At 36.6% G+C, this 23,325-nt stretch overlaps 1 protein-coding gene, 1 long non-coding RNA gene and 1 pseudogene across 2 annotated transcripts; 1 reads left to right on the top strand and 2 right to left on the bottom strand.

Moving 5' to 3' along the window:
• Positions 1 to 1,974: 1,974 nt before the first annotated feature.
• Positions 1,975 to 2,343, bottom strand: LOC126627304 (uncharacterized). The gene is made up of 2 exons (XR_007624970.1): positions 2,239 to 2,343; positions 1,975 to 2,121 (listed from the first exon to the last, which is right to left on the bottom strand). It is a non-coding gene; the product is annotated as an uncharacterized LOC126627304 (long non-coding RNA).
• An 856-nt stretch (positions 2,344 to 3,199) lies between these two features.
• LOC126625585 (uncharacterized) lies at positions 3,200 to 13,081 on the top strand (annotated as a pseudogene).
• On the bottom strand, positions 4,059 to 5,457 carry LOC126627257 (uncharacterized). The gene is made up of 3 exons (XM_050296729.1): positions 5,381 to 5,457; positions 4,890 to 5,279; positions 4,059 to 4,797 (listed from the first exon to the last, which is right to left on the bottom strand). The coding sequence occupies exons 1-3, from the start codon at positions 5,452 to 5,454 to the stop codon at positions 4,197 to 4,199; spliced, it is 1,065 nt and encodes a 354-aa protein (XP_050152686.1). The 5' UTR covers positions 5,455 to 5,457; the 3' UTR covers positions 4,059 to 4,196.
• Positions 13,082 to 23,325: the final 10,244 nt, after the last annotated feature.

The following is a 23,325-nucleotide window of genomic DNA, read 5'->3' as shown; positions in this document are numbered from 1 at the left end:
ACCAAAACAAATAGAAGTTCCCCCCATGCTAAAGATCTTCTCTATCCTCCATTGGTTCAAACACACCTCTAGAACTTTCCCAATGTCTTCTCCCTTATGACCCGTGATCTTTATGAAGTTTATGATCCGTTTGTGCAACTTTCATTCACTATCCATGAAGTGAGCGGTAACTACCATGTAGTTAATGTTTTGTACCGATGTCCAAGTATCGGTTGTGATACTTACCTTTTGATTATGCATTGCTTCAAATAACTTAGACTTCTCCAACACATATAAATCCCACACATTGGCCGCAATCTTCTTCCTATTTGGAATCTTGAACCAAGGTTGAGCCTCTTTCATCATATCAAATTATTAGAATATTATAAATATGTGTTATATAATAATATATTATATAATTTATAAATTATATATTATATTATATGTTCGGTACGGTAAGGTAATACCGTGGTAATGATATCCATTACCAATACCGTACCAAGAAATTTCGGTACGGTACAATACCGTACCATTACCGATTGGCACAAAAAATTTGGCACAAAATCGGTATGGCACGGTTGGTAATTCGGTTGGCACGGCAATTTGGCAAAAAAATCCACCCCTAATATAAAGTGTGTGTGAACGTTTTTTATTTTTGTTCTTAAAAGAAGAGAGAAAGTGAGAAAAAACATAGGAGCGGGGACAGAAGGGAGAGTGACTTTTTTTTTTTCAAATATTAGAGACATGTTATAATCACATGTAGTTGAAGTTTAAGGAAAAAAAAAAAAAAAAAAACAGAAGTAAGATTTGGTTTGTGTGGAATCACATTATTGCCCATATTTTTTATTTATGTTCAGCCATACAAACACATACTTCTTCTTGAACTTTTAGATAAAGTGAATGATAACACCAAAACCAATTAGATTTTGATAAGGGGTGTGCTATCCACACACTCCAAATTACTTCTCACACACCCTTTGTTAATTTATATCCGTTGATCTTCTTCAATTTATCCGATTTGAAGGCCGAAAATTAGAAGAATGTGTGAAAAGTAAAATGGAGTGTGTGAATATCACATCCCTTTTGATAAATATTCTCGCTTAATTATGGGCTCACAAATTGTTTTGATGAAAGATTAATCTCCTGTCACTGTAGATATAAAAGGTCCAAAATCCGTTCTTTTCCCACGGTGAAGGTAAGTGAGTTTTATGATAAGGGACTAGGCTGACCTTAAAACCAGCATCCTTTGCCAAGCAAAAACAATGTCACGAGCCACATCCTCGTATGGACTCCAATTTCTAATAAGGCCATCTCCAACCGAATGGTCCAGAGGGCCAGAAGGTCGAAAGTAACCCTAAAATCGTCTCAAACCGAGGGCTAGGCCAGAGGGCTCGGGAATCTGGGAGGGCCCCACAGAATTTCAAAGGGCCAAAGGGCCAAAGGGCTGGCTGCTTTCGGTCAGCCAGCTAGCCCCGGGTTGACTATTTTTTTTTTTAATGTTTTGTTATTCCTGTCGGTTATAACCGACAGGATTTATTAAGAAAAAATTCAAATGAAACAGCTACTAGCCGTTGCATTTGATTTGATTTTTTTTTACATTATTATTATTTGTTTCATATTTTTTTTCCTATAACTTCTATTTCACAAAATTTGTTTCATATTTTTTTTAAATTTCATTTTTTTCTATAACTTCTATTTCACAAAATTTGTTTCATATTTTTTTTAAATTCCATTTTTTTTATAACTTCTATTTCACAAAATTTGTTTCATATATTTTTTTTAAATTCTATTTTTTCCTATAACTTCCTAAGTCATTATACAACATTAAATTAAATTAAGTAACATGAAACAACATTAAACAACGGTTAGCTAACGTCATGCTGACGTCACTTAGCCGTTGAATTTGAATTTAAGTTGCAGTTTTTAAATAATAAATTATGTTTAGCCCTATGGGCCTTTGGCCCTCGTTTGAAGACGGAGGCAAATATAACCATGTACTATTCAATAAAAATATTAATATCTTGAAGAATTTTAGAGGGCCAGAAGGCTAAAACGAGTCATCTGATCCGCCATCAGTTGGAGATGCCTAAAGTAATCCGCGGGCAACGACATGAAAGTACCGCCCATTAAGATGAGCTCGACCTGAAAACACAAATTCAGTACCAGTTATAAGGCGACAACTATGCATATTACTCTATCATGGAAATCTGCAAACCCGAAAATAAACTCTTTAAGCTCTAAACATAGAACAGACCAAACCTTGTCTACACTGTGACCCAATCTCTTCAGCTGATCTATCCTGCTTCTAGCCTGGACATATGGGTTGTATCTAAACACACAAAACCAAATGATTAACTACCAAATTAACTTCAATAATCCAATTTTAAACACCAATTCCTTCAAATAATCTCTTCATTACAAAGCTCTCAATTTCATGGTGAAAAATCAATCAAGCCAAAAACTTTAAACTTCGAAACGAATCATGAATAACATAAAACTGGAATTCCCTATCAAGTGTTCGATAAAATGCGTCAATGAACTAGAGAAAGCCATACGTTGTCCGAATTGCGCGCAAGCTAGTAGGCTTCTATCCAGTGTAAGACTGAGTGCTGTACTCAAAGTCCGAATCGGGACCACCGGGGCAGTACACGCAAATATTACCGGTGGTGGCGATGTGGGGGCACCGATGAGGCTTCGACATCACGGCCACGACGGCGATGCCCGAGGCGGTCCGGACCGGCTTGGCCCGGAGCTTGGAGAGAAGAGGTTTAGCACCGCCGTTTCTATGCTTCAACTCGGGTTTGTTAAGGTTTAACAGACTTTCTGGTTTTTTGGTCAATTAGCTAAACAAAATTATTCTCCAAAAATTACTAGAAAAAATGAAACTATTTTTATTTTTAACTTTTGGGTATGACATTAAAAAGGAAAGGATATTTGATAATAAATATATTTTTTATGCTTGATTTGGCTTAAATTATAAATTATTACAGAGACGGTTTGCAAAAATTTGTTTTTTATAATATTTATTTTAATTTTTAAACTATTAAACGACATAAATAAAAAATAAATATAAAGACTTAAATAAAAAAGATAAATACAGAACAAAAGACGATAAAAATTATTTTCGCAAACTTTCCCCATTAAATTGCAAATGGTATAGGAAAAAAAGTTTAAATTAAAATTAACATAATAAAAACTAAAAAATTTGTGTATTTTTGGAAATCAAACGCAGCCGTGAAGTCTCGAAACGGTCTCTTCCCGAAACTGATTATTTTTCCCGCCGAAAAAATAGACTCACTACGTATCGGTGAACAAAAAATCGGCTGCAAGAAGCTTCAGATTGATGCAGAGAGAAACAAACAAACGCGGAGGAGAAGGCTCCAAAACATGAAGCGAAGTGGAAGAGAAGAAATCGCAGCCGTGAAGAAGGCGAAGCACGTATACCAAGTCATCTGCGCGCTTGTTCTTCTCTTCCCTCTCGACGCCTCTCTTCTCTCAGGTAACTTTCCAACTTCTACCCGAGTTCCTGAAACGCCTGTTTGGTTTCCGAGAAATTTCCAAAACCAAAAGATTGAACTTTTTTCACTTTTTGTGTCGTTTGATTGTAAGTGAAAGAATGATTTTTTGGAAGTTGAATGATGTGAAATTTGGAACTTCAAGTGCTATTGACGAGCAATACAGAGAGCAGGTGAGCTAATGAATTTGGCAAATTTGTGAATTTTATCGAAATTTATTTGTTGCTGCGATTTTTCTTGAGTTCTGAGCTTCTGTTGTTGTGTTGTGTGTGCAGCTACTTAGTTCCGAGGCTCCTTCGGCAGATGAGAGGAGAGAGTGGTGGCACGCATTCTATGGAGGAGCCGCATTTTCGTCATCTGCTCGGTTTCCGTTAATTGGTATTTTTTTTTAGCTCTAGTTACCTTGCCATCTATGATGCATGGACACGGACACGGATACGGGGATACGACACGATACGACACGGGGATACGTCAAATTTCAAAAAACGAGGATACGATACGTCAAGGATACGGCAATTAAAAATATGTATAAATAAATAAATAAATAAAAATATATCTAAAACATTATAAAATAAGCATTCAAATTTATTATTCAATAAACTCTAAACTGTTAGAAAGATAGTCCATCCAACAAGCAATTAGTCTTAAAACTTGAAAAAGTAAAAAGAACATCCAAATGAAATTAACAAAAAAAAAAAAGTCTCATTCAACTTCCACGTTCATGATGTCTCCTCCAGTAATCAAAGTAGTCTCCAATGACGGTTCATCAAGTGAAAGGTTAGCAATATCAAGCATCCCGACACTTTCTTCACCCAAGTTTTCAAAGCCATCTCCTCCAACATCCCACAATTGACTAATACCTTCTTTGTAGGTTGCGTTATTCCTTGATAAAAGACGAAGATTATTATGCACAAATACCAAATCCTCGGCTCTTTGTGGTGTAATCTTGTTCCTTCTTAGAGAGTGAATAAAACTGTAAGTGCTCCAATTTCTTTCACAACAAGAGGAGGAACAAGGTTGTCCAAGTAGCTTCAACGCTATGGATTGGAGACTAGGTGTAGAAGCTCCATGGACAATCCACCACATTACTGGTTCCAAATGAAACCTATCATTCATAGAATCAATAGCTCCAAAGTCATTCAAGCACATAGAGAAAGAGGCATACTCCACATTGATACTTCTTCTAATTTCCTCATTGGAAAAGTATCTCTCAAAACACTTTTTCCTTTCAGTTGTAAGCTCAACATCTCGGTGTGGAGCAACCCGACTAGGGTCTTCTTGGAGCCATTCTGAACTATAATACCTAAAATAAAAGAAATAGCACTTTAAAAATATAATCATAAAGCTAAAGATTAATTTTGGAAGAGTTTATAAGGATATTAGCAAAATCATTACCTTGGATTTAATGAATGCGCCAAACAATGAAGTGGTGTGCTACTTTTAGTCCATCGCTCTAACAAAATGCGATACACCGCATCAAAAAAGCTGCTTTTTTCATGTAATGCCTTGCGCTCATTCCTGTAGATAGCAGCTTTCACCTTTTCAATCATAGCATCCCACCACTCATACACCAAATGAAGACAAGGTTTATCTGTGTCAGCCATTCTAATAACCTCATATATTGGAGCTGTAAAGAAAAGAATATAATCAATCTTCTCCCAAAAGTACTCATCCAATATTTTTTGCTTCACCGTCATTGCTTTAACCAAATCATCTTCTTTGTACAAAGCCCAATTCGGGCTAATCACCATTTGTTGTAAACCTTCCTTTACTTCCTTAAATCTTCTAAGCATCACAAGTGTGGAAGCAAATCTGAAAAATTTAATAATTAGGATAGCTCATAATTGAATAAGAAAAAAAAAGGAAAAAAATTGGAGAAAACAAACCTTGTTTCGGCAATGGAGAGCAACTTTAGTTTGCAATGTTCATTAAACATAGACAATCTCATGCTATGGTTCATAATAAAAATTTTTATGGACCAAACATCACTTGCAATAGTTGAAATCCAATTGCAGTCATCATACGAAACATCTGTTTGTTTCGGAGAGCATATACTCTTCAAAGCAAGATTAAGAGTGTGAACAACACAGGGTGTCCAAAAGATATGGGGATAGTGGGCCTCAATAAGTAACTCAGCAACTCTACAGACAGGAGCATTGTTAGTGATCACTTGAACAACATTTTCATGACCAATTTCTTTAATAGCTTCTGTAAGGAAGTTGGCAATACAATTCTTGTCTTTATATTCACCTTCACAATTAATTGCCCTCAAGAACATAGGCCCACTTTCACAAGTTGCCATAATATTAATAAGTGGTCTCCTTTGTGCATCTGTCCACCCATCACTGCACAAACTTACACCTTTAGTGCTCCATGTGCGCTTGATTGGCTGGAGGCATTGCTTAATGTGACTCTTCTCTTGTTGCAGAAAAGTAGTTCTTAGTGCATTGTAACCTGGTGGAACATACCCTGGAAGTGTAGAAGCTCGAACATATGAGTTTCGATAATGCGGATTTCTTGCAAGGTTAAATGATAAGCCACTTGTATAAAACATCCTTGCGACTTCAGCATCACATTGATCTCGAGCTTCCTTGTTAAAAGCTTTACTAAGAGGCCTACTTGTTCCTTTTCTCTTCTTTGGATCAAGATTCACTTCAGGTTGATCATAACAAAAAGAACCAGTGTTGGGCAAAGAAACATTCTTAGGAGCAGAACTCTTCAGCTTATATTCAGACTCCCGAATTAACTTTTTCATTTCTGCAAGATTTTCATCAGTAACCTTACTGCAAGGTGCGACCCCATTTCCAGCCATTTTTAACAAATGAAACCTGACCCTAGAGTATGATCCTTTGTAAGTTTTGACATACTTCCACAACGGAGTATGATCATTTTCAACAATCTCATCCAGATTAGCATTATCATCCGGATTAGCAATATCATTTGCATGATTATTAGGGTGATTCATTTTCCTAAATCAACAAACATATAAAAAGTAAGAGTTAATCCACTGTAAAGAAAAAGTTATTATAATCTAAATATCCATACCACTACACAATAATATACTATAATATGCAAAATACAATAATATTATAATAACAGAAAAAGTTAAAAACAGAAAAGCCAAAGTTGTCAGATTTGAATGGACTATGCGGGTAGTGGAATGGATGGGTAGTGGGTACTATAATATTATATTCTTTTCCTAGGGGAATCAGATTGTCTTCCAATTGGTATTATAATATTATTGTCTTCGAATGGGTAGAATCAGTAAAGCTAAGAGACTGGTGAAAAAACAACTAAAGTTCACCGGTTACGACTCACCAGGAGTTGCAGACAAATGAAGGAGACGACGGAGCAGTTGTAGACGAAGAAGAGGGAGACGATGGCGCAGTTGCAGATGGAGACGACGGGTCACGGAACAGTTGCAGATGACGGTCAATGGGGATTTGTGAAAGTCTCCCAAGCAGAGTGATTTCTTAGAGGTAAATCCGAATTTTTTTTTTTTTCTGATTATCCTTTGATTTTAGAGTGATTTCAGTTAACTAAGTTCGATCAATCACGATTCTATGCGGATTTTTTGTGATTTTTTTTTTCTGATTATCCTCCTATTTCAGTTTCAAATGTATCCGAAAAGTAGGATACATGTATCTGGACAATACAATACGCGTATCTCATCAGTCTCAAACGTATCCTTTCACTCCAATACGTATCGAACGCGTATCCACGCGTATCATCTGCGTATCCGTATCCTCAGCGTGTCAGATACGGGATACGGTTGCTTTCTCGCGTGTCCATGCATCGTAGCTTGCCATTGTGTTTTTAAAAATTTATGTGTGTAGAATTCCCTTGAAATATGTCGGCTTTTATTTGGCTGTAAATTTTGAAAATTTGAGTTTTGGGAAGAAAACTATGTGTCAAATTACCTACGCTCCAGGCCGGTAGAGAATGGCGTTGAATCAGATGGAGTTTATGAAATCTTAAGATCATAACTGATGGTTGATTTTCCTGGAGATTGGCTTGAGGGTACTTTGGCATCTCTTTCGGTGGTTTTGGTTTGCCATTGTTTTTGTATATCGACACCTTTTTTCGCATGCCTTTACGTATGAATGTTCTGTCGCTGCGCGCAGATCTTGCTAGCTTGTTTCCCCAGAGTTTTCATAATTCTGAAATATACATTGATAATTTATGCAAAAAAAAAAAAAAAACTCTTTCCTCCTCCCCCCTCTCTCCAGGGTTGATCTATAGAGTAGCCTACATTTTTTATAGATACTTGGTTTTTTTTTTTTTTTTTTTTTTTGGCCATCAACCTTGACATTTTTTTGGGTAGTAATTTCTGAAATATTGGATTCAAGCATATGATTACTGTCCCGTCTTTGATTATACATCATCAGATAGGAAGTAGACAAAATTCATGCCAGTAAGGTTTCGGAGCAAACGAAACTCACTTAGTTGAAGCTCAGTTATGGAAATCTTGATTTTCTTTAATTAGTTATATGGAAGAATGCATTGTTTTACTACTGTTTCATTTTGCAGTATTGTTTTGTGTTATACAAGTGTTTAATTTCAGCTTTCCTCTTTATTAGGTCAATGTTTTCTGACAAATTTTTACTCTGGAAAGTATTTCGTGTTTGTTGCCTGCGATGGATCCTTCAGTTTACTATTCTTGAACGCCCACCTGATAGTAGTTCACTCGCTAAGGTCACAATACCCGAAATTTCTTAGATACATCGCAGCATCTGGTAGCAGTTTGGTCTAAGAAAGAGTCTGGGCAATTGGCCCGAATGGAACAGAAAATTTGTATCCTTCATGTCTTTATCCAGCATCTGGTATAGTCTGCGATGAATCCTGATGATTTTTCATGTCAGGACTTTACAATGGGAAACCCTGTAGAAGCTACAAGCCTAACATTAATATGAAATGCCTGTAACTTTCCTATAGAAAATCCCATTGCAGTCGAGAGAAGTTCATTGTTTTATTATACTTCTCTTGGAATTTTTTGTCCCTTAATCTTGCAATATTAGATGCATCTGCAGCTATAGGCCTTTCCATGGAAAACATGTCTAAAGAAGAATTAAACGAGACCAAGGATGTTATGCACTCAATTCTCAAAGGAGTGAGCTGTAAATACTTCTCTGTGTCTCTATCAGTATTCTCTCCTCCAACGCCAGTGGTCATTATCATCCTGTTATATCTTGTCTTTGCTGGTAGGTAGGCTAGAAAGCCCTAATCATTTAATTCGGAAAATGGCTATCAGTATTGCTTGTGTTCTCCAAGGTGATAGACCCCAACAATCCTCTATACCTTGATGATAGCTGCACTGGGGACACTATCGACTGGGAGTTTGGGTTGTCATACCCTTGAAAAAAGAACTCCGGGCACCTCAAATTGCATACAACAGGGTATCGACAATCCTGAAACATCTACCTCAGTGCTGAAAAAGGGCTTAACCCCATAAGTCTAGTGATGGTTAGCAAGTAATGGTACGAGTAGAAATTGGAAATCATATGAATCTAAGTTGGTTGATCCAGTTGCACTAAACTACGAGTCGGTCTCGGACGACAATGAAAATGACGATGCTAATGAAATGAGAGTCTGATGTTTCAAGTGAGTCATCTTTACAGCCATATGATTTGTGTAATTTTCAGGAGCCAAGGATAATATTCATCCCGCTTGTGTAATTTTCACAATTGGTCGACGTAGTTGCTGCACTTCGGAATTCTGATGATGCTGATGGGGTAAGTAAACCATATATGTTCATTGGTTTAAAATTTTGTCAAATGTTCTTACAATAATCATAGGTTCTAAAAAAATGTTAGGCACTAGTCGGGCGGCGAGTAGGGGCCTAGTGCCTAGACGGCTAGGCGGGGGCCTAGGCGGATTTATGTAAATTTATTATATATGTTGTAAATAAATGCCTATTTATACTTAAAAAAAAAAACTATACTTGGATGGATAATAAAAGAATGATAAAATGCAAAAATAGAAGTAGAAGAATACACAAAGTATATACATCCAAAATGTTCAATATTTAAAAAACAGTAAGCATATAATCATAATAAGGAGTATTCTTGGATGATAGGCTAAATTCTTCTTGTTCTTGATCCTTGCATTGGATTGGAAATAGACTAAATTATTTAACCTTGTTGTATCTAATTTATTTCTTTTCTTTGTATGTATCTCCTCAAAAGTGCTCCAATTCATTTTACTATTGAATGAACTTGTATTAAATCCATTATTTGCAAATTAGGTACACTATTTCTATAAATATACCGCCATGAAACAAAAAAAAGAAAGCACAAAATTAATTATAAAAAAAATAAAAAATAAAAAAAAAAACCGCCTAGCTCCAGACTGATTTTTCGAAACGATTTGACCCAAAGCGGGCCTTCATCGCCTAGCGCCGTCTAAGCCGATTTTTAGAACATTGGTAGTAAATTACACAAGCGGGATGAATATTATCCTTGGCTCCTGGATCATTAATTTTATTTTCATATTGCAGGTGGAGAATGCTCTTGGTGTTGCTGAAAAACTTGTCCGAGCATCACCTGATGAGCTCAAGCACGTAGCCAGTGATTTTGTGAGAACACTTGTCCAGCTTCGTTGTTCTGGCTTGGCTGTAGAAGGTGAGGAAGATCAGCTGAAGACGAGACAAAAAGCATTGGTTGCTTTGCTTGTCACATGTCCATTGGAATCTGTTGAGACATTAAACAAACTACTTTATTCACCTAAAGTGGATATCAGTCAATGCATATTGATACTTGATGTCATGACTGAGGCTGCTCTGGAGCTTGCTCATTCCAAAATTATAAGGCCTAAACAGGCTAAGCCGCTCGTATCAACCACGTCAGAGACCAAAGCTTGGTTCCTGCCTAGCGATTTAGTGTTGTGTTTGGCTCATACATTTGTGAGTAATTATGAGTCATGTGTTAACAACAATGAAGTGACCTGTGTTTGCTTTCGGTGGAAATATCACATGGTGTGGGTTGCATGAAAATTGCAGACAAAGTAAAAGCAAAAGTTTGGTGGACATCATCATGAGTAAAAACATAATGATGATGCTTGCTTTTACTTTAATGATGATGTTTGTGGAAAAAGGGACAGTTGATTCCTTTTTCTTTTGCTATTTATTTTGCTAAGAACCGAAGGGAGAGAATGAGAGATTTGGCTCTCTCCTGAGAAGGCATCAGAGAGCATCCAAAGGGGGAGAGCATTCGGCTTTCCCATGGGAAAGCATGGGCACGGGTGAGAGAAAATCAAGAGAGCTAGAGTGAAAAGTATTCAAGTGAAAGAACTCTTGAGGTAGAGTGAGGCTCTTGGGAAAATTCCATGAGTGGGTGTGCAAGGGATTTGGGATTGGGTTATGTTGATTTAACTCATGTGTACTTGTACTGTTATTCTCATAGTGAAGAGCAATATCTCTCCGGGGACGTAGGCAGGTTTTTACCGAACCTCGTAAATTTCTCGGTGTCTTTATTTCTTGTATTTTATTCTGTTCAACTGAGTGTGATTTTGGTGAGGTTGTAATCTGAATCTCGTTTCCACACTAATGAACGGACCAAGGCACAACAATTAGTATCAGAGCATCGTTGGAGGCTTTGGTTCGTTGGAGGTCCAGATTTGTTGTTCACCATGAATTTTTCAGTTGAGTAGTTTAATGGGAGAGGCGGTTTTACTCTTGGTAAAGGAGAGTAATGGAAGCTTGAAGAAATGGAAGCCATGTTCAGGGATGCTTAGATCAACTGCGAAAGTTGATGTTGAGGAAGAAGACAAAGGCCTCTTTCTTCTTCCCTCACTTTCAGATTCGTACGAGAACCTTGTGAAACTTTACTGCATGGAAAGTTACAGTAAGTTTGGAGCAGGTGCAAGCTTCTTTGGTGTGGAATGATACACAAAGGAGACCATGGATAATGGTGGGCACAAGACTGCTTAAGTTATTAAAGGTTGGAATCGTGGAAGAAAATTGGAAAGATGATCTGAGAGAGACAGCAGGTTCAGATCCGGTTCCAGAGGCAAGGGTCCACAGTGCTACAGGTGCTAGACCGGGTTGTAGCAAGTTTGTGGTGTAAGACTTCGAGTATGCCCTCTAGGTACTCAGAAGCAACACTTCTCCTGGTGATGTTTAGTCTCAAGTGTTGCAGGGGTTTTGCAGCAGGTGGAGCTATATGATTCACATGTGATCAGATGGTCCTGAGGTAGGAGGAAGTGTGGGAATTTTGTCTGGCTCGATGGGTTGTTGCTGGAAAATGGCGCGCTGACGAGTTTCCAGGTTGCAGACAATGAAAAGGAGGAAAACCTGCTGGAGGAGACGAGGATGTGTCGAGATCCTGTCTGAAGCTAAATGGTGATTTTTTAGCTTGAAGCAGCTGCACATGCATTGGCAGTGACTGAATCGGAACAGGACCAATGAGGTGGATTCAGTGTGTGCATGCTGGTATGTAAGGCCAATGGACTTTGGTGATGGGTGCAAGGATTTTTGCATGGTGTATTCGCCAAGGTGGAGATTGTTGTGTTTGGCTCATACATTTGTGAGTAATTATGAGTCATGTGTTAACAACAATGAAGTGACCTGTGTTTGCTTTCGGTGGAAATATCACATGGTGTGGGTTGCATGAAAATTGCAGACAAAGTAAAAGCAAAAGTTTGGTGGACATCATCATGAGTAAAAACATAATGATGATGCTTGCTTTTACTTTAATGATGATGTTTGTGGAAAAAGGGAAAGTTGATTCCTTTTTCTTTTGCTATTTATTTTGCTAAGAACCGAAGGGAGAGAATGAGAGATTTGGCTCTCTCCTGAGAAGGCATCAGAGAGCATCCAAAGGGGGAGAGCATTCGGCTTTCCCATGGGAAAGCATGGGCACGGGTGAGAGAAAATCAAGAGAGCTAGAGTGAAAAGTATTCAAGTGAAAGAACTCTTGGGGTAGAGTGAGGCTCTTGGGAAAATTCTATGAGTGGGTGTGCAAGGGATTTGGGATTGGGTTATGTTGATTTAACTCATGTGTACTTGTACTGTTATTCTCATAGTGAAGAGCAATATCTCTCCGGGGACGTAGGCAGGTTTTTGCCGAACCTCGTAAATTTCTCGGTGTCTTTATTTCTTGTATTTTATTCTGTTCAACTGAGTGTGATTTTGGTGAAGTTGTAATCTGAATCTCGTTTCCGCACTAATGAACGGACCAAGGCACAACACTTAGGTCCCGCTGGAGCTGGTCCCTGGAAAGAGATTTCAAAATCAAGATCTTTATTGAATTGGACCGATCATTATGGGAGGGAACTTCAAAATCTGGGCAGATTAAGAGAGTAAAGACACGCGAGTGGAGCCTAAGATCAGAAAATAAACAAGAAGCCCAAATAGAATGGCCCCATAATAAGTTTCCGGTGTATGCAGCAGCATTTATGCTGCCTGCCAGGCATGGTTTTGAGAAGAGAAGGCAGGGTGTTGACTTGTTGGGTAGAGATTTTCTTGTCCTGGGGAAACTCATCTATATGCGTAAATGTTAAAATATATTATTTCTTGGCTTAAATGTTAAAATAGTCCATGTGTTTTAGTCATTAGATCAATTTAGTCTCTGTATTTTCAATTTGGCCAATTTGGTCCTTGTGTTTACCTCCGTTAGCCAACTAAGAACATTTTCATCTAATTTTTGTAATTTTTTATTAAGGAAAATTAATGAAAAGAGCTTGAAAACTTTGAGTTTTAACGAAAATGACAAAAAATGTTGTAAGTGAATAGTACCATAATTGAATTTTTAGAGTAAAAATGTGGTTTTTCGTTAAAGTGAACAGTTCTGGGAGCTTTTCGTTAAAGCTCCATTTTTATTATAAATTATTATAAACTTATTTATGAAATTATTTATTTGATTTAAAATATTTAAAAATGAAATAAAATTAAAAATTAAAAAAAAAAAGAAGTTATTCTCCTTCCAACTTCCCGACCTCCTCCCTAACATTACCTCCTCTCTTTTCTATGTCGCAACCTTAAACATTTTTCAGATTGGAAGTTTTATCTTTTATATGTGTTATTTTTATGTAAAAGGTTAGGGTAATTATATCTCATATAATTTTTCTTATGAATTTTTTAAAAGAGATTGAATGAAATGTCCTTAATTGGCTAACATAGACTAACACGGGGACTAAATTAGCCAAATATTAAATTGACCATATAATTATAACACAATGATGCAACTCTAAGCTATTGGGCTTCGGTTATGACTAGTTGGACCACCTAATGTTATTACTATCCATTAGGCCCATTAGATATGTAATACCATTAGGCCCATTACATATGTAATACCATTAGGCCCATTACATATGTAATACCATTAGACCCATTACATATGTAATACCATTAGGCCCGTCAATAGCTCGAACCCTACTTATCTTTGGATGTATTTAAACTCTTTTTTCTAGTGTAAAGAGTACTATGAATGAAGATATGAATTTACTTTAATTTCTTTTCCATTTCTGAATTTACTTTCTTGCAATTTTCCTTTTTATCATGTCTGATCCTATCACACAGGGACCATTTTGACATTTAAGCCTTACTAGCGAAAGTGTCCCTATGCGATGCTGCGGGTTTTAAAACCGTATAAAACATATAGAAAGTTATAAATGTATATATGATAGGCAATACTATTTACATACATGTGGAAATCTTACAACCCTATTTACAAAAAAGGAACAAAATAAGAAATAATTTTGGCAAAACCATTTATATACGGTGACTTCATATTATGCAAAATTTGTGCAGACCCATTTTAATAATAACATATGTGATTCTTCATTGTACACATAATTAAACTGTTACCCCATTCTTCAACACTATCAATATGTTTTTGCCTGGCTTACCCTCTCAATAACAAATCTCTCCCAAATTCCCAATGAAGACAAACACACACAGCCAACTACGGTTTCATTGTAGAAACTGGTTCTACAACCTTTGAATTGATGGTACACAATTCTATGATTAGATGGGTGAAGCAAAACCGTATGCTTTTCATGCTTATCTAGGCTCAAGTGTATCCCTAATCTGTACATTATCTATGAAATCCTTGTAATTCACAGTGATTGGAGAATCCCAAATGGATAGAACCCCATCTCATTGCACATACACAACCCCACGAAAATCGAAAAATACTTAGAATGAAGGCATGAAAAATTTAGATTTATTTCTAGCTTTTGAATTAAATAAAATCAAGCAAAAATCAAACAACAAAATAAGCAAAAACGTGCATAAGAAAAAAAAAGTGAAGTGTGCGGAAATCATTTTTCTTTGAGTAAAATGAAGAAATTATATGAATTGCGCCTGAGAATTCTGTTCGAAAATATAAAAAAATCCTGCAGAATTAAGGGCCTTCTTGATTGGGATGAAGAGTGGACGAAATAGGCACATTGGGATGTATTTGTAGATCAAGACCTAGTGTTCTAGCTCCATCCATTGAGATGGAGTGAAAGGTCCTCTGCCTCCTGCTATACTCCATTGCATGGCTGCAGCTCCATTATTCAAACTCCCACTATTATGCCCTAAAACACAACCAGAAATCAGAAAACCGAAAAATATATATATATATATATATTTGAAGTTGAAAATATTTTTAAAGAAAATTAAGCAATTCAGAGCCTTTGAAATTGGGCAAAAAACGGGAGAACAGAGCTTCTACACCTATAGGAAGGAAGAAATGACGGATCATATGACTTTTTGTTCAGTTTTCATAGGCTTTACAAATTGTTCGAATAGAAAATTCGGGTCTTTTAACAAATATTTAATAGATAGAACTCAAAAATTTTAAGAACAAAAACAAAAGGTTCGAAATTTACTCAAACCCAACAATAACAGACGAAATTAAAATTAATTAGAGCAAGGTCAGGGTACAAATTCGAAATTCCAAAAACCAAAATTATACGCAAAATATCAAAATTCATAACACAAACCAAGCAAGGGTAAAATCGGAACTATACTGTGTTTATAAACAGTGGTTCAGTTGATTTTCAGTTTTAGTATATATTGAATTTCTTCGCAAAATTCACACCTACGCACCGCACCAAAATCAAAAATCGTTTCTCCCTCTTCCTCTCTCTCTCTCTCTCTCTCGGTTTCTTTTTACAGAGACCCTCTCTCCGTCACACTCACGCTGATTCTTTCGCCAGAAAGATCATTCGTCGAAAGAAAGAACAACAATGTCAGGAGACCGAGTAGACGAACAAGAACTGACCAAGATGGCGTTCGAGATTAATGTAACAAAGCAGAATCCATCCATGAAGTCAGAAGTTGATATTCTACTGATGTCTGAGTTTGAGTTTGAGTTCGAGTTTGTTAAACAATCAGTTGCTGGAAAGCTTCGAGGGGATGAAGAGAGGTCAGACCTGCAATGTTTTCAAGAACTCATCAAGGTTTTTGACAATGACCAATGTGGGGCAACCCGATCAGAAGTCGATACACTATTGAGCGCAGAGTTTGCAACCGTTACAAAGTGTATGGCCGGAAAACCCATCACCGGAAAATATTGGTCCTCTGAGCGGTGGAAAACTGCGGACTTCTTCAAGAATTCGGTGGGTGACATCAAGAAAGAAATTCAATATGTATTCAAATCTGCGAAGCTCGTTTTTGGAAGCAAAGCAGCCCAAGACCTGAAAGCTTTCATTGACTTAGTTGGCTATTTTTCGAAGGGGGTCCAGTGCATTATCTTCATAGGCGAGGCTGCAAATTTCTTGTGTCCATACTTGTTTGAGGGGGTTAATTTCATGAGACAGATGACAATTTTTGTCAGCAAAGTTGTCAGAGCTTATTCGTCTGCAACGAAAGAGTTTCTAACTGAAACTTTTCCGTTCGTAGCCAATAATGATAGCTTTCGAGGATTACAGTCTGAAGAGGAAGAACAAGATCAGCATCAAGATTGAAGAATCAAAATGTAATACAAGAAAAATAGCTTGGTAGATTTCCTCAAGTGGTTCTTTTGATTCAGTTTTGTTGTTCACAGTCCGAACCGGAAGAGCAAGATGGAAATCAACATCAAGAACAGAGAATAAAAAAGTAATAAGAAAAATAGCTACATAGATTCGTTAAGAGGTTCTTCTGGTTCAAGTTTGCTGTTGAAAATTTGTCTTCTTTGAACGTCGTCCAATTCAATGTGCTAACAATAAAGTCTCAGTCATTTGTTGTACTTTTTTTGGATTGTTTCCCTTCAAGCTCAGGCAATCTTTTTCTATCGATGCTCCCCGCTAGCAATCCGCTCGGCCTCCTCCAGGGTACCATAATCCTGTTTGAATCAATCAGAGTACATTATTACCCAATAAATTAATCTCAACACTAACGGTAACATAAAACAGTTGATGTACAAGCTACATTACCTGGTGTTGCAGCTTGTCAGAATTCACCCATGCACTGGAACAGCAGTCCCATAAACATGGAGCTCACGAACACCAGAGCACTAATCATTCATCTGGGACAAGTAGTATTCTGGCCTCACTTTCTTAATCGTAGCAACCCAACGAGAATATCCTGTTTAATGATAGAATAAAAACAAAATCCTCTTAAGTATCAGTATACACAACCTGCTCACGAGAGAAAACGCAAGCCATAAGATTCTGTCACAAATCAATATGCAAATCAGAGAAACAGCAAGTTCTGGAACAGTGAGATCCTAAGTTCATCTATATGCTGAAGCGAAAATTAGATATTCTACTCAATGTTACAATCATCATCTCCCCAAGTATTCATCTTTTATCAGCGCAACACATTTGCACATAAGAAGAATAGAATGATGATTTCGTGTGAAGAAGCGCTCTCTCACACATATATATAAACGAATACGTGGCGAGTATCTTCATATGAAAGAAATGTTTCTCATCCTTCACATGCCTTATAATCACAATGAACAAGCTCCACTTGTTCCGGCATAAAAATTATAGCCATACAAAGCCTCGTCTGAACTTAGATGATTGGTAACACCAAAACCAACTAGAGTTCCATAAAATGTTCGAGCTGAATTAAAATTCAGTATTGTAAAGTGTAAACCAATTTATATACATGACTGCAAAGATAGGTACTAAGATCTTCAAAAATGAAACTAAAAACTCACGTTTTTAACGGTCAATCCAATACATTTAGTAGCACCGTGCAGAGTAGGCAACTGCCTCTTCCACAGTGGCCAAATAAGGCATCGTGCCTAATAAAGTAATCATGGTAATCCGCGGGCAACGTGCAGATTTCTAATATTGTAATCACGGTAATCTGTGGGCAACGACTATGCATATTACTGCATATCCGAAAGAAGGCAACAACTATGCATATTACTGCATATCCGAAGTTGGAAATACAGAAACAGTCACAACCTTGTCTACATTAATTATGACCCAATCTCTTCAGTTCATATGCGTTGTATCTAAAAACACAAAACCAGACAATTAACAACCAAATTAACTCCATTAAAACACCATATTCCTTCAAAAATAATATCTTAATTACAGAGCTTTCACTTTCATACAGTCAAATCAATCAAGCCGAAAAGTTTCAACTTCGAAGACGAACCAAGAATAAAATAAAACTTCTGCTGCCTACAAAAAAGTTCGATAAAATGCGCCAAAGAACTTACCAAAGCCGTAGCTATCCCGAATTGCGCGCGCGCATGCTAGTAGGCTCGTATCCAATGTAAGACTGAGTGCTGTACACGAAAATATTCGCAGTGGTGGCGATGTGGGGGCACCGGTGAGGCTTCGACTCCACGGCTCCGACGGTAGTTCGCTTGGCCCGGAGCTTGGGGAGAAGAGCCCCGCGGTCTGACTCAGGCAGAGCCGCGATCATTCGAGCTGCTGGCCGTGCATGGGGCACGAGGCGGTCATTTCAAAATTCCCGATAAATCCATTAAATATTCTTGGCCGGATTATAACGTGCTAATTTAAAAGTTGACTAAATTTGTAGGATAATATATTATAAAATATTTATACAGGTCTCATTCTCATATAACATACTAGCCTTCATGCAACGCTCACGCTCGTGCAGAAGTTATTTTTTGAATCACGGCGTACTATGCGTGATTTACACATTTTAAATGTATTTATATGCGTAAATTGATAAAAGGAAAGTCAAATATTTGAAGTAAACGAATAATCTTAGATCATGCTAGAAGAAAACTCTCATAAACCAATTAAAGCAGTTGAATCCACATAATAAAATCAGTCTCTATTGAATTTACATTAAGTAGAGAAAATAATATTTAATAAACAACTGATTGAATCACATTATTGCTAGCCCATTGTGAGGCTAAGTCCACCCCTCCCCCTTAATCTAAATAATATCGTTTGTTAAACAAAAAATCATTTAACAACTAATTTAATCACATTATTATCCACGTCTAGAAAACCTTTTTTATAAACGGCATTACACGTCTCTTAAGATATTTTGAACGTGTTTAAAAATAGAAAAAATAATATTTAATGAACAACTCATTGAATTACATTATTGCTAACTTATTATGATGTACTAATTATTAAAAAAAACTATACAAAAAAATTAATTATTTAAAAACATTGTTAAAATGACGAAAATATATTTGCCACATTTGATGCATTATTTGGGTTCTTTTTGAAGTTTTTTGTTTGAGAAGCATTTCTGTCTAATTACTTTTGGTGAAGTTTGTGACGCGAAAAAACACTTTATTGGGCCATTGGCTTTATATAAAAGATAAAATAAATAAATAACTTTTTGATTCATAATACTTATAATTTAGAGTTAATCTCAGTTTACTATCACAAAATTTCTTAGTTTTCAACAATTGGTACATGAAGTTTTTTTCATTTCAGAGTAGTACATAAAGTTAAAATTTTGAAACACTTTTATACATCTATTAAGGTTGTTGTTAAATTTGCCGTTAACTGATAACGTGGTATCTACGTGGACAATAACTGAGCGCCACGTAGATATTAAAAAAGAAAATTAATTAATTAATTAATAAAATAAAATAAACTACAAAAATTAAAATAAAAAAAAATTTGGGCGTCTGCACCTACCCTTCTCCCTCACCCCCTTCCGACCCCCCTCCCTTCTCCCATTTGCACCCACCCTTCCCCCTCCCTCTTCGACTCCACCCACTCCATTTCTCTCTCTCCCTCCCACATCTCTCTGACATACAGCGCACTGCTCCGTCCTAATTCAAACTGCAAACCCTAATCTCCCCAATTCCCTTCTCCGATTCTTCCATTTCCAATGGCCTCCGACGGCCCCGATGAGCCCTGCAACTCCGAGACCGAACCGGAAACAATAGCCCTAAGAATCAAGCAGAAGCGCTCCCGCCGCGTTAGCTTCGCCGGCACCGAGATCACCTCCAAAATTTCCGATTACCGGAATCTCCGCCCCTCTTCTTCCCACCTTCCAAATTTGCCATCTTTTACTTTTTTTTCTTTCCACACAATTTTCCAATCAAATTAAGCAAAACCCAATTCTACAAATTCACATAAAGGGGCAAATTTTGAGAATTCAAATTTATTGGGCAATCCTATTTTCTCACAGAACATGCGAAAAATCGAAAATTTAATTGAAAAAATTAGAAAATTAATGAAGAGTGAAACTTTAATTACCGAATTGAGCTGGCTAGGATACAGAAGCTTGCTGGTAAATCGAGAACCAACAAAAACCCTAAATTGCACGATTCAAGTCCCTTGCTTGAAATTCTGAGCTGGAATTTTGGGGTTAAATGTTTAAGATTTTGAATTTAAAAAGGAGGAAACGAAATCCGAAATCTGAAATCCAAAAGAAAAGGAGAGTTTCAGAGGTTTCTGAGCAGCGTTTCGGTTGCCAAAACTCTCTGTCACTCTCTCTCTCTCTCTCTCTCTCTCTCTCTCTCTCTCTCCGAGTCTCTGAGTCTCTCTCTGTGTTTGAATTGCCGTTGCCTCTTTCAAACAAAACTGAAAACAAAATTTTGGGAGCAAAAAATAAAAAATAAAAACGACGGTACCGCCTTTGCCCTCTACTGGGAGTAGTGTTCCGGGCTCTGCTACCTCCAACAACGGTAGAGTCGAAGAGGGAGACTATTGATGCAGAGAGATGTGGGAGGGAGAGAGAGAGAGAGAGAGAAAAATGGAGTGGGTGGGGTCGAAAAGGGAGGGGGAAGGGTGGGTGCAGAGGAGAGAAGGGAGGGGGGTCGGAAGGGGTGAGGGAGAGGGGTGAATGACCTTTTTTTTTTATATAAATTTTTTTAGTTTTTATTTTATTTTATTTTATTTTAATTTTTTAATATTCACGTGATGTCTAATCATTATTCAATTCGATGTCACGTCATCGGTTAAAAACAAACTTAACAGCAACCTTAACCAATGTAAGAAAGTATCCCAAAATTATAACTTTATATACCATTCTGTGATGAAAAGAACTTCATGTACCAAATGTTGAAAACTAAGAAACTTTAGAGTACTAAACTGAGATTAACTTTATAATTTAATAAGACAATTATTGATTCTTAAAAGTATAACCATACATACTATTTTATTTTAAGCTAATTTAATAAAAAATCAGTAAAAACTTTACAATTTAATTATATATCAATGACATATTTTTGTTTTGGACTTAATCAATTATATATTTTTATTAATTAGGGATAGGTGAATGATGAATGTTACATGTGCTTTTATGTCATTACCAATGGGGATGGAGGAGAGGGTGAGAAAAGCAATCGCCAGTGCAGGGAGGGCAAGCGGAAGATGAGGAAGAAGAAAAGTGGGAGACGGCGACTAAGCCCTCCATGAACTGCCAGTATAGAGGCGGGCCCACTATGTACCCGCCTATGCACATCCCAGCAAACACTAGCCCCACCTTCAGTATCGTCGGACTCGTCGCCATCTCTCTCTCCTCTGCTTTTGAAATCGAATTGGACTTAGCAGAATTGGGAACCAACGACGTCGATTCTCAACGGTTCGACTGTCGGTGTTTAGTTGGGACTTGTGGAGATCAAAGACAGGTGCTTTCTCATTTGTGAAAGGTTGTGAAATTCTGTAACTTCTTAAGGCCTTTACATCTGTAAAGCACAATGGAGTGATGATATTAAAAAGTCAAGGTTTAAAGAAAGAATTCATTAAATCAGGAAAACATTTTGATACCAATGATGAAACTTGAGTAGGATTAAAAGCTATTTTTTTGTAGTCGAGTTGATGTACCAGAGAGGAAACAGTTTCGCAATTTCTTGGAGCTTGACAATTTCGATTGCCAATTAAGCAATTGAAATTGTTTGGATTTTATTTCTCCCATTTCACGAAACTGTTTCCTTATACGTTCGCGTTTTTCCCACCACCATTTACATGTCTACAATGCGAAACAAAAAAAGGGACATTGTGGTCAGCAATTCAAATGAGAAAACACAGGCTTCTATGATCAACAATTGAAAACTAGGAAACAGACACTACGGTGCAGTGTCTGAATCCAAATGTAAAAAAAGAGAACAGGAAACGGACATTGCGTTGCAGTGTCTGAATCCATATGTAAAAAACAGAACAGGAAATAGACATTGCATTGCAGTGTCTAAATCCAAATGTAGAAATCAGGAGCCACGTGAGGTGTTAAGCATAGAAGGCATGTGAGTGATGAAAAAAAATAGAACCAGGAAATGAACACTTCAACGTAGTGTCTGAATCAAAAAATAAAAACAATACCTGGAAATAGACATTGCATTACAGTGTCTGAATCTAAAGTAAAAACGGGCACGTATGAGGCATGTGATTGATGAAAAAAAACAAAACTGTGAAATGGACAGTGCAACACAACGTCTGAATCCAAATATAAAAAACAGAATTAGGAAACAGACACCGCGTTGCAGTGTTTGATCTGTATTAACCTATTCCAAAATATAAAAAATATGAGAAAGATGGTGCTAGTTGAAGTGGGTGCCAGCTGTAGTGGTAAATTATGCAATTTTTGTTTATTTTAAATGCATTTAAGTATCACAATACATGATTGACCTATTTATATTTAACATAAATATTGATGATCTATTGTCAATATGGTAACTTTGTATTGATTTTATACAAAATCACTCTTTATTTTATCTATTATAATTTTATACAAAATGTTGCAAAAAAAGAAATCATAAAAAATATTGAACAACAGATACATAAAATTTTAAAAAATTTCAAAGTCTTACAAAATGTAGGAAATTCGAATTATATTCCAAAAATTTTGAGATAAAATCAATTCCGAAATTTCGATAAATTCCGAAAATACAAAATTCCTAATTTGGAACTAATATTTGTTCCAAAACTTTTTCGGATTGGCATTGGGTTACTTGTTTCAGATCCGATCGGACGGAAAAGCACCCCTAACCTTAAAATTAAATTGGAATTATCTTATCGATTATTTAATATTAGCTAAATTGATAGAGGTTCAATTGTAAATGTTAATTAAGTGAGAACAACTTGTATTGCATGACTTCAGTGCCACTGTGGCGTCTTGTGTCAGTAAACACAAGGATATGTGAAAAAAGCTAACATATGTCATTGTATTATTTTATTGGCACATGGCACCATGTGACGGTGCATTTGTTCCATGCAAGTCAAGTCCTCCTTAAAATTGAAGGCCATCTTCGTCCGTTCAAATAAGAAATATTAATTGCAACAAAAAAACTAACATTTTTTTAATAGAGCAATATCATTAGTGAGTTAAATAATTAAGAAAAATGAGAGTCCATGAAGACGTGAAATATTAAATTTTGACTATAAAAATAAATAATAAAAAAATATTCTGACAAAAAAAATGAAATTTTTTATTTTTTATTTTTTATAAAAGGAGTATTAGTTGAAAATGTGTTGAATTTACCAGTCGAAAAATGATTTTGACACTCCCCTTTCTTTTCCT

This window comes from Malus sylvestris, chromosome 6 (assembly GCF_916048215.2).
Source record: "Malus sylvestris chromosome 6, drMalSylv7.2, whole genome shotgun sequence".
Taxonomy (NCBI): domain Eukaryota; kingdom Viridiplantae; phylum Streptophyta; class Magnoliopsida; order Rosales; family Rosaceae; genus Malus; species Malus sylvestris.
Note: the sequence above shows the minus strand (reverse complement) of the source record. Positions and strands in the feature narration are given on the sequence as shown.

What these genes read in the sequence shown, in the direction of transcription:
- LOC126627257 (XM_050296729.1), bottom strand. Translation starts at nt 5,454, where the DNA reads ATGAACCATAGCATGAGATTGTCTATGTTTAATGAACATTGCAAACTA. An exon ending in CTCTCCATTGCCGAAACAAG is followed by an intron (nt 5,280 to 5,380) that starts GTTTGTTTTCTC and finishes TGTGATGCTTAG; the next exon opens with AAGATTTAAGGAAGTAAAGG. An exon ending in GCGCATTCATTAAATCCAAG is followed by an intron (nt 4,798 to 4,889) that starts GTAATGATTTTG and finishes CTTTTATTTTAG; the next exon opens with GTATTATAGTTCAGAATGGC.